A 15556-nucleotide genomic window follows, 5' to 3' on the forward strand; every position below is an offset into this window, starting at 1 on the left:
AATGAAAATTGCAGAGGAAAAATCAAAAGCGCTCCATGATTCAATTAGATCCCAGTCTGGTGGAATTTAAATCAGCTAAAAAAAAAATAAAAATCCCCTGACAATCTGAGAGCCATTTCTTCAGTTTACAAAGCAGCCTGTATTCTTTAAATTGCTTCCTGTTATATGGTTAATAATCTCTGCTTTCTACATTATGGGAATCATTCATCTATGCTAGCCAAACTGAACATGGCTATCACAGTATCAACACCCTGCTGCCCAAACTACTGTGCCTAACAACACCTTCCCAATTATTCAGGAGCCTCTTGCCAGCAGAACATTAGTTGACTCCATTTCTCTAAGGAAAATGCCTGGGTTTCCTGATGTTTTCAGCTGTGTTTGTACAACTTGCCTTCGTGTGAAGTTGAAAATTAATGCACTTCCTCTTGATCCTTTGAGAGAGAGGCAAAAAGGAAGATTATCAAGATTAAATAAAAATGCCAAAGCTCAATCCTTTGTCCCTGTTGAACAAAGGTGTTTAAATAAAGATTGCTGTGCATCATTAATTGTGTTACAAACTAAGGTATCATGTACAACAGCTCAACCTCCTGCATAAAGCTAAAAGCTGCTACATAACCTGCTGCTCTGACACAGTGCGAAGAGAATATTGGTTGGCTGCATTGCAGTTCATTCACACATTAGTAAGGGATAAAAATAAAACAAGCTTTCAATTCTGACTGTTTTGTTAGGAGTACACCATGGAATAACATATTTGGGCCTTGTTTCACAGGGAGCCTGCAAAGAAGGGACCATTTATTTATTTTCTTGATTTTTGTTAAAGCCTAAAAGCTGTCTTTTTTCACTGTTTTCTTTCCCTTGAGTATCTTATTTTGCTGGAGTTACTTAATATTCTAATAGACAAAGCCTGAGCAGGTATCTATAGTCCTTTTGTTTTAGATTTGAGTTATGTTACTACCTAGCTAATTCTAACTCCTCACACAGCCTTGGGAAAAAGAAGTCTCCTCGTGAAAGATTTAAGAAAAGGGATCTTGCTATTCGGTTTCATGCCGAAACAAGGAAGAACAAGCCTGATTCCCATGTTGCTTTAAAGTAGAGGGAAGAAGGATGGAAAAAACCCAATAGTCTTTCTGGTCTTCATATGATCTGAAGGAAAATGGGGGAGGGAGTGCAGAACAGGTGACTATCTGTATGGTTCTTTCATGGAGTATAAAGGGTTTCCTTATATTATTGTATTAGTATATTGGACATACTCTACCACAAACTGCTGAGACTTTTACCTGGAAAAATTTCCCCCCACCCCCTCCCTGGAGGTGCTGGTTCTGACAGGCTGCAACTCCCAATACCTCTACCTAGCTAACAATGCAAAGCACCTTGTTCAAACAAGACTGGTCTCCATTTCACACTACCCCCCAGGGAATATCCACTTTTCTCTTCATACTCTATCTTTCTGACTGATGCAATCAGATTCTGGAAACCTGCCTTATTAGTTTATATTCCAGCTTCTTAGGGATGATGTTAATTTTCCATTGTAGGACCAGAAGACTTTGGATGTGCTAGATCTTGTCTATAAGAAACAACAAAAAAAATGGCACACACGGTACCATGCTTAGAAATGGACTTCAGTGAACAGCACTACTTGCAAAGAAAGTCTAGGGGTTACAAAAAAAGTATCTTAAGTCCAACAGTGCTTGAAATGAGGTATTTTACAATTACATGATGAATAAATAAATACGCATTTTCTTACTTATTCACATGAGATATTCTGCTTCATTTCTGCACCAGTTCACCATCCTAATTGTTTTCTTCCTAGATCCATGGTTTAGTACTAAGCCTTTGTACTGCAACGGCCAAAGAGTTCTATTATATCCATTAAAGATTAGATGGATTTCTTTTGTTTCCCACAGCAAATAGGATCCCATTCATGTCCCAAACAGAACATCAGTAGTTGGAATGGTGTTTTCTTAAGGTGCATATAAGATTAAAGACTGAAATCAGATGCAGTGTTGCCAAAGCCTTTGTAATACGCATGTTTTTCATGGCAAGATGATTGACAAGAATTGCAGTAAGGTGCTGAAGGGGATATTTCACCTGGCCCATCAAAACTCAGTGTAGAGGATTAGAACTAAGAAGAGCTGACAATATTGACTTTGAGTGCCACAACAGAAACATAATTAGCTTTTTGACATGTAGTGGACAGAAATACTCCATTTAAAAAAAATCAGTTAGAGTAATTACACCTTATCTGTTGCATGCTGTCCTGGAAAAAAAAAAAAGTCTGCTCTGCTGTTTCCTCTTGTCCCAGTAAAATTCAAGTTTGGCACTAGAATAAATGCATGCAAACCCAGCCTTTCTGCTGGAAGAACATCAGGAAAACTTTGTGCATAAAACTAAAAAAATCTCTCTTAAAAGAGAGCACACAGATCTGAAAGAATGAAAAAGTCAATGAATTTTATACAAGTTTACTTATTGCAAAACAAACTGTCTGCACTATGCTTATTAAAGGCATATTTCATTGCCTAATCATAGATGTCTATTGTACCTTTTATGTTTTGAATCATAATTGCAGTCTGTTCCCCAACTGTAATAATGAAAGACATTTTGGCATATCCTTATATTGATTCCTGTTTAACAAAGCACTTAAGACACATACTTGCATCCCACTGAAATTAATGGCTAACATTAACTTTGAGTACATTGATTTCACTGGGATTTAGACAAATGGCAATTTATATGGGCACAAAATTGCCTACTTTTTTGGATAGGCATTAGCCTCTGAAGAGAAGCCTTCAAACTGAAAAGTCTGTACAATGTGCAACTGTTTTGCTTAGAAATACATTGCCCTGTGGCATCTTTGTTTTTATCAGAATAACTGTGCTAGCAAAAAAGTATATCTGCTGTACTGAAATAGCCTTTACAGCTCCTGGTCTGGAATGATCTAAACTGTAGAAAGATTTTCCAGTAGGTATAACGATATACAGTGCATGCATAAATGGGAAAAGGCAAAACTTAATTGTACATAATACCTTAGCATTGAGAACAAACTATCATTAGGTATAATATAAATAATGCAGTATACTCATTTCCTAATTTATAAAGATTATTGTCTATATGCTTGTCTGTTATTCTTATCTGCTTCAGGATTAAGTGGTGTATGAAAATAAGGAGGAAAAAAACATCAAGAATTATGCTTACCTTATTGCCTTTTTTAGCCACTGTTCATAGTTATCCTAATTAGTTAGAACTTGCAATGAAGTATTCCAGGAAATTAATACAGATTAAAAATGCAGAAGTAAAAATACCTTTAAATACAATAAAGTCAATATTCCTTCTCAGCATCAAATCCAGGTCATATATTGAGGTAATATTAAACTAGCCTGTTTTAGAAACTCAGCATTCCCTGACTTAATGCGAACTTATCATCAAAATAAGTGGATTTAAAGAAATAAAAGAAAATTGAGATAAATTCAAACAATGTAGTCCCTTTCTTTTCTGACAGAGAAGTTTCTAATATATTTTGTTAGTAATTTCCTAATTCATTTTCCAACATTTTTACCTATCAGTACCCACAGCTACTAATTGGCTTTGTGCAATGCATTTTTTCCACTACACATTCTAGTTTAAAACCCAAAATGAATAGCTAATGTAGAATAGTCTAGCCCTGTATAATACTCTCACTGCACTGTATTTCAAGGGAGTTTACTCTTGACGAGTCCTCAAGAAGCATGTCAACACATATGGACTGTGAAAATACCTGTTAGACCTCATTAGCTGGAATAAACAGGAGAGTATTTGAAACCATACTTACCAAGTCTAGAGGCTCTCTTAATTTAAATTTAAAATAAGAAGGTCATCCAGCCTTGAATAATCTCCATGGTTATTCAGTTTACTCATCAGAGACACAGAGGTATCAACATTTCCTTATTAAAAGGTCTGAGTCTGTCTAATTCTTCGTCTCCTTAACACATACCTCAACCAAAAGAAACAGCATTAAGATCAAAAAGGAAATATTTTGTAAGTAGAAGCCATGCGTACAAAATTACACAAACACAATCAAACATTTACTAGAAAAAAAACCAACTTTATTAATTCATTAATTCACAACACAATAAATATTGGGATCATACATACAAGGGACCCAGCAATGCTCAGACTTGTTTGCACCATGGTGTGGTTTGACAAACAAGCCCTCATCAGCTGGCATCCTGAGGAGAAGCCTGACTAAATTTTTTTATTTTTTATTTTTTTACATTTTCACATATAATCAGTAATTTGCAGGGTACATCAGTCATTTCAATTGACATTAGTCAGGCTTTTAAAAATAATTCTTAAGTACCATCCCTGACGAATCCTTCAGGAAAAAAAGCACAATTACAGTAGCTGTCATTATTCTGTCTTGATGTTGATTCTGACATTAGGGTTACATAGGTGTGCATGTACGTTTAGTTTTACTTCAGGGGGGCAACAACATTTTCCAATGAATAAGGAATAGAACTAGGCTGCTGTTCAAGATACAGGATCAATTTTAATGCAGTCCACTCAGCAATTCTAAAACCAAGAGAGTTCTATTACTTCTGAGAATGATGACATGCCTTAGTTTCACACTCCATATACACTGAGGACACGGATTCCTTGAGATCTCTTTACTTGTTGTCCCAATCACTATTTTGAACTTTATGATGAAGGAAATTAACTCATCTTTCCGTTGATTTGTCTGTAGGGGCAGACAACTCAGTCTGCTGGATACATTGGTAGGACAGAGAAAAGAAGCAACTTTCACATCGCTAAGCATCAATGTTTTCAGTTATGGGTACAAATGAACTGTAATAGGTAATCACTAGGGAAAAAAAATCTTGCATGCATACACAGCACAGTTTATTTGGAAGTTGGGTGTTTCTAACAGCAAAATCTCTGTAGACCGAGATGCTCAGTATCTCAATGTTTTGAAATATTAAGCAAAACATTAAAAAAACCCCTAACTTACTATGAACTTTTTTTCTGTAAACAGCTCAGAAAATCTAGTAGTGTTTTTGATTGTATCACACTCATACTTTAATAAAGTCATAAGACCTTTAATAAGGTCGTAAGACCTTTATTAAAGGAAACAGGAACTTCTGAATGTGCAGGTATGCACACATTTATATACAGATAAAAAGTTTTCTTTCATTTCTTCTAAAGGCAGTTGCAATATTCAGGCAGTGTTTTAACTACACTTCCACTCAAAGTATTTCTTTTCAACTACAAGCTTATGGGTGACTTCACAGATGAAAAATGGCATCAGCAGATCTGATATAGGGAATAATACTTGCAGTCAAACTGTATCACTCCTTCCTCTTTTACGGACCAGAAATATGGACCAAAAGTCAGGAAACTTTGTAAAGAAAGCATTTAAGATTTCTTTTGTTGATGTTTAAGTCAGAACAAATCTTTGAAAATGGAGTATTCTAGTATCAATGAGAGTGTGATAAATGCTATTACATCATATTTTAGAAGGAAGCTCTGATCACATTTTGTCTAAAAGCTTCTGTGACAGGTACAATTCTCATGGTAAAAAAGATTTCACGCTAGAAATAAACCAATCATTTGTCTGTGTTGCATGCTGCAGCAGTGAAATAGCAATCAAATTAAAAATAGCAGATATACATGATCATCAGACTATTCTTCTAAACTGTGCAACAAGCAGGAGAGCTATGAAAATATCAGATTCCACACACAAAAACACTCATATAAATTTACTGCAAAAAGGATACATTTTGTTTCACCTCAAGCTGATCTTTTCCTACACGCACTATTCTACTGTAAAGGGTGCAAGAAACTATGTGACTATCCATATCAAAATGTTGGCAACTGCATCCTGGATTGAAATTCAGTGCAGTTTGTTTTGTGTTTGCCTTTGTCAGGCTACCTATTTAACAGGGTTCCGCAAAAGAAGCTTCACTATCAGATTTCTGTTTCTTTATTGCCACAAATTAGCCAGCATCTCCCCCTTCTGGATAGCAGGAAAATAAGCAGAAATTTGCAACAGATTAATGCTTACAATGGCCAATACTCAAAAAAAAAAAAAGTTTGCAGATAATTATTTTCTATCTTTGTTCTGAGCAGGACCATTTCTTCTCTAGATCACTGTTTAATATAGTTCCCTTCAGTAAAATAAGCCAGACCTAAATCCGTTCAGATGTAGTAACCGGCTCATCAGTGAGAAAATCTTAACAAGAAATCAACAAAATATATCACTGTGTCAGCCAGACTTCCACATTCTGTAAAACAGAAAATGCTGCATGAGTTGGATTATTAGTGGGTTTGATTCTACTTGTCAGCCTCACTTAATATATGATGTTCAAGCAGTAATTTGTGAGATGTGTCAATTTAATTTGAACTGAACTGAAATTTCAAGAGTAGGCGGAGAAGTCACCATAAAATTCAACTCTTTCTTCAGCACCTCTGAGCTCATTTGTTCTCAGCCATCACCATAATGTTACAACCAGGCTGCCACTGATTAATCCATTGGGATTCATCCAGTAGCAGCACAGCTTCAGTGCTAAGTGATTTTCTATTAAATTCCTGTACATATTACATTTAAAGGGAAAAACCCAAAGATGACTGCTTACCCATTGTTACACACTCTGGGATTGTGTTTCCACTAGTGAGTACAGAGTCTCAGTATTCAAGATTAGGATCAGCAATGAGCTATTCAACTACTTAGGAGAAAGTATCATCACCAAACCTAAGGGAGGCCCTGTCCAGTTCCTAGCATCTCCATGGACATTATGTGAGACACTTCTGTTGGCAGTCAGTCATGCCAACAGAGAAACTCAAATGACAACTGTTTAATTTGTAGATGGCCTCAGATGTCACTGGCTTCAGTTATATTTACATATATAAAACTGTTACTATTCCCTAGCTCCCAGCAAGAGAAGAGTTATAGGCACTTTGAAAGAGAGAGATTTGTTACAGCAGGACTGGATTGGTTTTAGAACTGTGATGGTGCAAGGACAATTTCTTTATCTGGCTGTGAGAAAAAGCTGTCTACAGGGAGAATGAGGAAGATTCCTAGAACTTGAACCATTAAAGCTGTTTCAACTCTAAGTGCCCCTTTTCTTTACAGAAATATTTTGTGCTTTTTTTCCTTCTTTCCAGGGATGGTATTTAACCTCAGCAGCCTGTGACTGTTGCATCCAAGCCAGAACGCTTTGTAATGTGCAACTTGGTAATTTCTTCAGCACAGGTAGGGTGAACGCCAACTGTCTTCATTAGTTGTGGATATGTAGCACCACATCTACCAAAGGAAAAAAAAAAAAAAAAAAAAAGACCCACAAAGTCAAACACTATTCACCTGAAGCAGCTAGAATGTCCTAAAACATCAAAGTAATTCTGTTCTTGCCCATTTTATCAGGTAGAGAAGTTGCAGTTATTCTTCAAACAATGCTATTATTTCTCAGGCACTTACACAACAGCATTTAAACACCCAGCTTCACAACACTGTTAGGTAGGGAAGAATTGTCATAAGAGTTGAGACAGAGAGAATTAAGCAATTTACCCCAAGTCACAACTAAGCCTATGGCAAAAACATATGACAAAACTGCAACCTTCAGCTTTTCTTGCACATGCATGTGTGTTTCACTAACTCTGACTCCAGACGGAAAAACACCCACATACGCACAGAGGAAGAAAAATCTTAATTAGGACTGCTGGAAAAAATCTGCTGAAGGAAGTAATACCAGAATATTCTTGCATGATCTTAGAGAAAGTGTGGTGCTTACACTGAAATTATCAACGTTAGAAGCAGGAGGAAAAAGTCTCTCATTTGAAAAAACAAAACAAAACAAAACAAAATCACCAAAACCCCCTCGATCTAAAATCCCACTTGCCTGATTCCTTTACTTGTCCAATAACATTCTTAGACTTGATGACTTTCCTTTGAGCTGCTATTTCTGGCAGGTCATGCTGTAAGAATAGCTGAAATAGCCCTAAATTTAAGAATTGTTTCAAGTTCTCTATGGAATAATGTTCTCTCCCTCTAAAAAACACAGGGAAGAAAGCCACAGATGTCTTCTGGTGTCCCCACCTACACCCAAAAAAGCATCAACAAGCAAAAAATCATTGCTGAGCACAGATGTTACTGGAGTGCTAAGTGGGGAAGGAAGATGGAAAAATCATCCTTTGGAGAGGCTGAAGCAAGACCTAATACTTGACAAAGGAGAAAGCAGCTCTTGCAGCGGGTGTTCCACACTGAAAGCTCTGGATTTGTGAAATACAATAGAAACCAATACAAGAATCTGACCTGCTGAAAACCTCTTACTGTGGTTAAAGTTTTAAGTTCCCTCAGGCAAGGCAGAAAAGCACTCCAGTTTCATGTGCTTCCTTTTCACTGGTTATTTTGGATAAAACTTCAAAACAATGACATCCCCCAAAAATGTAGTTCTAGAATCTATACCACTGGCAATTAATGGACTACAAACACATGTTGAAAATCTGTACCGAGGGTACACTGCAATCAGTGATTTCCAAGATATTCCTCACATGATACTTGCGGTCTTGCCTTCTTAATCCTTTCTGCTTTTCATTTATGCTAGTCAGTCACAACTGTAAGACTAAAACTGCAATAAAATTGTGATGATATTTAGGAAAATGAACTAACACCACAATTGGGGGTGATTTCTTGTGTCCCAGCCGACTTTCTTCAAAGAGGAGTTAAAAACTATAATTTAGTAATGTAAATATACAAATCAACATTTCTGAAGATGTGAATCAGCAGTAAGAAGGGAAATGAAAAAACAAGTAAGAAATAATTGTAGCACATGAGGCATAGCAGGAATTCTCCATTTAACCAGAGAGGACCCAGAGTCATTGCTTACTCCTTCAAAGGGAGGACTTCTATATTAATATTTCAGCAAAATATTAAACAAGATCAGATCACAAAGGTTCACCTACTTGGGTAAGTTTGTTACTGCAATTATCAGATAGCTCCAGACAAAAGTACCTCCCCTCTCCCATCATCCTACAGAGGTTTCTTTCTTACTTTATCATATTATTGTTAGCTTATACCCCAGAAATACAAAGATTCATGCAAGTCCTTGCTGAGCTTTTGAGGAGCAATGGCTGTGCACATTTAAAGATGAGATTAGGAAAGGAAATGCTTGACAGGTGTAAAGAAAGGTTTTTATGAAAAGCACAAATATCCTTTTAAAGAAGTGGCTTGCAAAACTGTATGGTGATTTCCTACCCTGTGCATAGAATGCAAAAGAAGCTACACTCTGAGAAAACTAACATTAGTCAGTTAATGCACAATTTATTTTTTGCTTTAACTATATCAAGCCAACAATATATTTTCCTCAGTTGTTCCTTAACTATATCCAGTATTACAGTAACTGAATCCAGTACATCTTAATGAAGAACTGCAATATTTTTAGTGAAAATATGTGCAATGCTACATAAAAGTAACAAAAAGCATGGATTCTTTATAGTGTTGCCAAAACTAGGCAGATATCTTTTATAATCTTACAATAACTTAAAAAGCAGTCTTTAGAAGCTAGAGACATTCTTTTGTACTTACTTGATTCCAAGAGCAAATCCTTGAATAACTTCGCCTGCATTTGGTCCAATGAAATGAAGGCCAAGTATTCGTTGCTCTCTCTCTCGTAAGCACACCATCTGAAAACAATACATTACATAGCGATCTTTTCTTAGAACATTTAAAGATAAGGCATGAAGTTGAATTAAATGAAACTGAAGTGCCTTGAGATCCTAGTTCAGCTGTTTATTCCCAGTGTGCCAAGAACTTACACACTTGCTTAAGTCTTACTGACTTCAATAGGTCTTATGCTTGTCCTTAAGCACCTTCCTGAATCGAAGCTTTATTAGTGTATTTCTTTCAGACTTCAGAGAGCCACTAACAATGATAATTTGTGGTAAATTGAATACTTCGTTGTTTGTCATTTGTATGAAATTGTCAAAATACCTTCTGTAGTCCAGTAACCAGAATAGTGTTATATTGACACTGAATGGCCACCTTAGCAATTGTCCAAGCCTGTGCAGTTATTCTCAGCAGCTAATCAGCTGTATTTCCAAAGATGACCACTACCAATTGCAGGATATTTTGTGCCTTTGTGATTCAGTCAGTAAACACTTACAGCAGCATGTTTGGTGAGATATGTTTACCACATCAGCCATATAACCTAAAAAGGAGTCAAGCCTTGGAAACAGCCAAAGATGAAGTTAATAAGTATCTGGGAGGGCCTGAGTCCCTACACACTTAACTTTATTAGAGAACTTAATGAAAACTTTTTAGTTCCTTTAAGGACACCATCTTTATAGTTATGAAAAGAAAATCATTCTCTCCCTGTGTCCCCCCATCAAGCATTAAATCATCACTCATCTAATAGGTTCTGCTTTTCAGTAAAGGCTTGGATTCTTTCGTTAGGAATTGCAGGAACAGCAGCAATCCTGACGTGGTACTTTAAATACTGAGGAGTTTAAAGACAAAACCTTCTTGCAATAGAGTTTGAAACTCTCAAGTTTAATGTTTGTTCATGTGTTTTGGGAGTTTAGTAAGGACTATATTCAATATCATTCAACAACTATTCTGCTATTACTACTTCACCCTCAAATATTTACTTTCATTGACATAATTTAAAGGGAATAGCTAAAAAGAAGTAGCATCACCTTAGTTGCACCGATACTTGGGACAGTTAAGGCAAGCTACTAAGACACACAAATCAGATGTGACAAAATATAGTGGTTCCAACTATTGACAATGGATATTCCTTACATAACACAACAATAACAACATAATAATTTGTGATGGACCTACAGAAGTTACTACGTTTATTCAAAAAAGATTGTTCCCTGATATTGAAGAGAAAAGAACGAAGAAAACTATGATATATTCTACCAACACTACACTTCACCTTATCTAAGATTCTGTACTATGGGCAAGTGCATCAAAAACCTTCTCAACGCTCAAGCAACTGGCTTGCTCTAAGAGAAGAGGCCAACACTTTGGTCTAAACCAGGAGGTTTTTGTTTTCGTGAGTAAGACTGAACAGTTACTCTAGTTTGGTAAGCCTTAGGCTTAATTTTTTTGACAGTAGCATACTTTCCCCAAGAGATGGCAACTCAAATATTACATATGACTAGTTAAGAACTTTGCTGGGGGAAGCAGAGACTAATCTCTATAGAATTTGGAATATTTTTTAGGACCTTAAGAGCAGTTCAAAGATGGTATCCATCAGCAGAATGTCAGCTCTGAAAAATGCTAATATCTGTAAGCAATTTCAAGATGCAATAGGATATGTAATGAATATTAAACATTTGAAGTTACACTAGAGAAACAGGCTGTCACCATGAAAATATCTCATCCATCTTGAGAGGTTTTTTTTTGCCAGACAGTACTCCTTAAACCTGGCTGTACCATATCTCTTGTTTTAAGTTAAAAGCTCACAACACTCACTTTCACATAGCATTGAGTTGCATCTCTTTCAGCCACTGTAAACTCTAAAGGTTTATAATACGCATGGTATACCTGGTAGGGAAAACAATAACATTTTGTGTTAGAGAGCACTATTATGTGAAAAACTGCTATTTAGTATTTTAATGACTACTACAACATATTTATTATGTTATAGAAAAAATTGATTTATTTATAACCTGTTCATTATTTTAAAGAAAAACATGGAAAGCACAGTAAGTTTAACACAAATGTTTCTTAGAGAATCATTAGATTAAAAACAAAACTGAAAAAAAAAAAAAAATCACAAATAATCACATTACTCAAACCAGTGTCCCAAATTAAAAATGTTAGGTTTGTTCCTTTAAGCTTCTCCCAAAAGTTTAATACCTTGCTTACTGAAAATAATGAAATCCCAAAAGCTTTCCATATCTATAATAACGTATACCACAGGACAACCCAAACTGTAATTTTTGCATTCTGAATAGTAAATGCTTATTTTTTCATTAATGATTTTGCCTGGGGCTCCAAGCTAAATCCATCAGCTGAACTTGCTCTCCAATACATACATAACATCAGCATCTTATCACACACACACACATCAATTGTCTGCCTTAATCAGATGGGAACAATTGTTTTACAGTAATTTATATCATTCTAGATGGCACTAGCATCCAGAAACCCAGATAAGAGTCCTAGGACAGATTTTTGAAGTATAAACTGTATTTCAGCATCACAAAAGACAAAACTAATAACTGACTGACTTGAAGTAAAGCATTGCAGTTTGTATTTCCATAGCTTACCGAGTCATATGCTGACAGTCTTTTTGAGGAGTGAATAAAGGTAACACAACATATCTTTTCAAGGATTACTTGTTTGAATTTTGTCTTATTATATAGTGACTGTAAATTTCTTCACCATGAGCACCTTAATCTCATTCCTCATATCAGAGGGCTGGGTGCGAATATATGCCACAACAGATTTCTTCCTCAATATGCAATGCCCAGGCTTATTGTATCAAGACATTTTAGCCACAAAGACACTTAGCAGCTTGTGTGAATATTTCTGGGGACATCCCAAAAATTTAGACTAATGAACCTGACCAGCAATTCTGACAATTAAAAGGGACATAACTGTTATTTAATGATGCTGCACAATATAACTTACTAAAATGACAACTAGTTTAAAGCTGTCATACCCTGTCAATAATTTTAAGCCCACTAGGTAACAGCTTCCATCGTGACCTGCTGCAATACTTTTAAAGTCCTGAGCTTTTCTGAAGACACCAACTCCCTAACTGCAAACATAGTATTTTGGGGACCAAAAATTTTGCCTCATACAAGAGTGAAACTTCTGTCTTTTCATAGTACAACTCCGACACCAACTATAAAATCAAAAATGTTTTCATACCTCAATATTATCTGATCCATAACATTGCACAGCTGCTTCTTCTGACAGCCCAACACAACCATATTCCAAGGGAGTGAAAACTGTAGTAGGTACCTGCTTGCGAGAAGCAGAGGAGACAGAAAGTATTACTGTTGAACCATATGAAGCAGCTGCATGGCAGATACAGGGGAGACTTTTGCATGACAGAAGTGTAGCTCTGTCACGCATATCTACTTTGGCTACTGGATTCAAAGCTGGATTCCAGATGACAAAATGCAATTCCTTTAAAATTCTTAAGAGAAACAAAAGCGTAAGATTTGTTTTTTGTTATTGAAAAAAAACCACCAACAACTCACATTGTCATAGTCCATCAATTCTGAAGACTGGCCAAAAAGACGCTGAGCCAGCAGTTTTCCTGCAGCTATTGCTGTGGGTGTTAATTCAGGACGGCCCTAAGAAGAGAGCACAAAGCTTTGTTTTAACTAAGAAGGAGGTAGCATCCAAGGATTTCTCCTGGGACAATGGTCGGAGGATGGCCAAATCGTTGGAATTCCAGCCTACTAGCCAGGGCTCCCAATAGAGAAGGCAGTAATAATTTCTGTCCAAACATGCTTTTAAGTCTCCGAGTTTAATATCTCTCTTAATGGCGGGGAACAAATGCCATGAATGTGTCAAAACCTTATATCTTATCATGTCACCTCTTGAAAAAGCAAAGGATATTCACATGCTAACCATTCACTTCCCCCTTTCCTTCTATAGTAAGTCATCAAGAAATTTTTCAGATGGTCTTTTTAAAGTAGGAAAAGCCTAGTATAAAGCAACAGTGTTTTTATAACATCAGACCTTTTAAAAAAAGTTGTCTGTCACATTTTTACAGAACACAGGCACAAAACATAGCTATTTGTAGGCACCATTACTGACTTCCTATGTTGGTCCTGGATCAGAGAAGTGGAACGCTATTGTGCTAGCACTGCAACCTATAGGTTGAGTTGGTCCTAGTCTCAGGCTCTGGTATTAGAGAGGGCCTTGAAAAGGATTGCAATTGGCAAATGCTACCTTCCTGCAAGTGAGAAATGGAATGATAGCAGGATATGACCAGGACATGCTCCAGTTCAAGCCATGAGTCCTGGCTACTTTTTATATCCAAAGAGGACTATGCAGTGTGCCAGAACCGTAATTTTGAGTGCTGGCACAATACCACTGGAGCATCAGAACTCCAGTGCTAGTTTTAAGGATGTTGGAAGTTTTTGCAAATTGAAGTAAGACATTTTCAGAGAAATTTTTTGAAGTCTGATGAAGAACAGTCCATGTAAGTTAGTAATATCTAACAAACTTCATAAATCTAGTAAAAAACATTATTTAACAGTTCATCCAAGACATATCATCAAGATACATCTTGAGATGAGGATGTTTGTGTGAATCTCTTGTCTGAGATGAGGAAAGAGGTCACAAATCTAGAAGGAATGATGAGGAGACATAAGAAAACCGTAACTTAAAAACACCTTTGTGGGATAACATGGAATGCTTTATAAAACACGTGAAGTTTTGATTCATACAGGTCCTATCTAGATATAACGGTTGTCACACTCTTGCAATGCCCCACTTGGAGGTAGTCATACAATAAGCCCTCAAGAACAGTGTTCAGCAGAAAATAAAATAACAATTCCCCACCACACATATTCAAGTTTCCCAAACTTTTTTTTGCACTATCCTGAAGTTTTTTAGCATTTACTGGAATCCGTTCCTCTTTCCCAGCTTATCTTTTCTGTATGTTGCTAGATAGATTCTGTATATGGTATTAGCTACCATTTACTTCAGTACACATACCATATCAATAATCTGCATATTAATACGCATTTATGCTTTCATCTGTACTAATAACCGCTTAAGTTAAAACTTCCATTGCAAAAAACCAAACTGAAACAACATTATGTCTAACCTGATAACAGAAACTACAATTCTAATTGTTAATGAAGACTAACCTATCTTTCCCCACAGCTCATGACAAATCACAAAAATGCAAGTCTATCCCTTTTTTCCCCCGCTAAGATCCATTAAGTCATGGTTTTTCAAATCCAGCATTTTGACTTTCAAGTCTGTAAATGTCATTTACCAGATGAAATTTGCCATTTGCTTTTTCTTATACACACTTGCCTGAAACATGGCTGCCAATCATTTCTGTAGCAGGAAATACAGATGTTGTTTTGGCATTCCAGAAATGAATAGAAGATTGGAACGAGAGATAAAATTGTGAAAGCACTGCTACGCATTCCATAAAACCCAGCTAATTACTAAAACATCCATGCAGATAAAGCCCAATTTCTCATAAACAATGACTTAAAGACCTTCCTTGGTAAATATTTGAAATGAACATTCACTTTGCAGTCATGTGTAGAACTACTCTGCTGATTATTATGGATACGAATTGTTCATAAGAATCCTCCAATGTATTATACATTTAAACGAGATGGCTCCTAAGAGAGTTTAAAAAGCTTTGAAGTAACGTGTATTTGTTCTAACACAACTCTTTTTGGTCTTATTTCTATTCAAAGCAACATACTGTACATTCCACCTTCTTTACACATCTTTGTTATAACACTCTTTGAAATATGACAGATGTATAGTGGCATGACCATATGATAAACCTCCTTCTGAGAGAACTTCTTTATAGTGTGTGCCATGCTTTTCAACAAGAATACTACTGGAGGAAGAATTTTAACACAG

General features: G+C 36.2%; 1 protein-coding gene across 2 annotated transcripts in view; it reads right to left on the reverse strand.

The window, feature by feature from the left end:
- Positions 1-4176: 4176 nt before the first annotated feature.
- The window catches only part of TXNRD2 (thioredoxin reductase 2), a 36413-nt gene continuing 25033 nt past the window's right edge, over positions 4177-15556 (reverse strand). Inside the window, exons 13-17 of one of the 2 annotated variants that reach the window (XM_010581663.1) lie at positions 13189-13284; positions 12854-12946; positions 11447-11518; positions 9551-9648; positions 4177-7273 (exon numbers count right to left, since the gene is read on the reverse strand). In XM_010581663.1, the coding sequence (XP_010579965.1) occupies positions 7150-7273; positions 9551-9648; positions 11447-11518; positions 12854-12946; positions 13189-13284 (483 nt within the window). In that variant the 3' untranslated portion in view covers positions 4177-7149. The remainder of the gene's footprint in view (positions 7274-9550; positions 9649-11446; positions 11519-12853; positions 12947-13188; positions 13285-15556) is intronic. The other variant, XM_010581664.1, reaches the window with a different exon arrangement.

This window comes from Haliaeetus leucocephalus, unplaced genomic scaffold (genome assembly GCF_000737465.1).
Source record: "Haliaeetus leucocephalus isolate CR32 unplaced genomic scaffold, Haliaeetus_leucocephalus-4.0 Scaffold802, whole genome shotgun sequence".
Lineage (NCBI taxonomy): Eukaryota > Metazoa > Chordata > Aves > Accipitriformes > Accipitridae > Haliaeetus > Haliaeetus leucocephalus.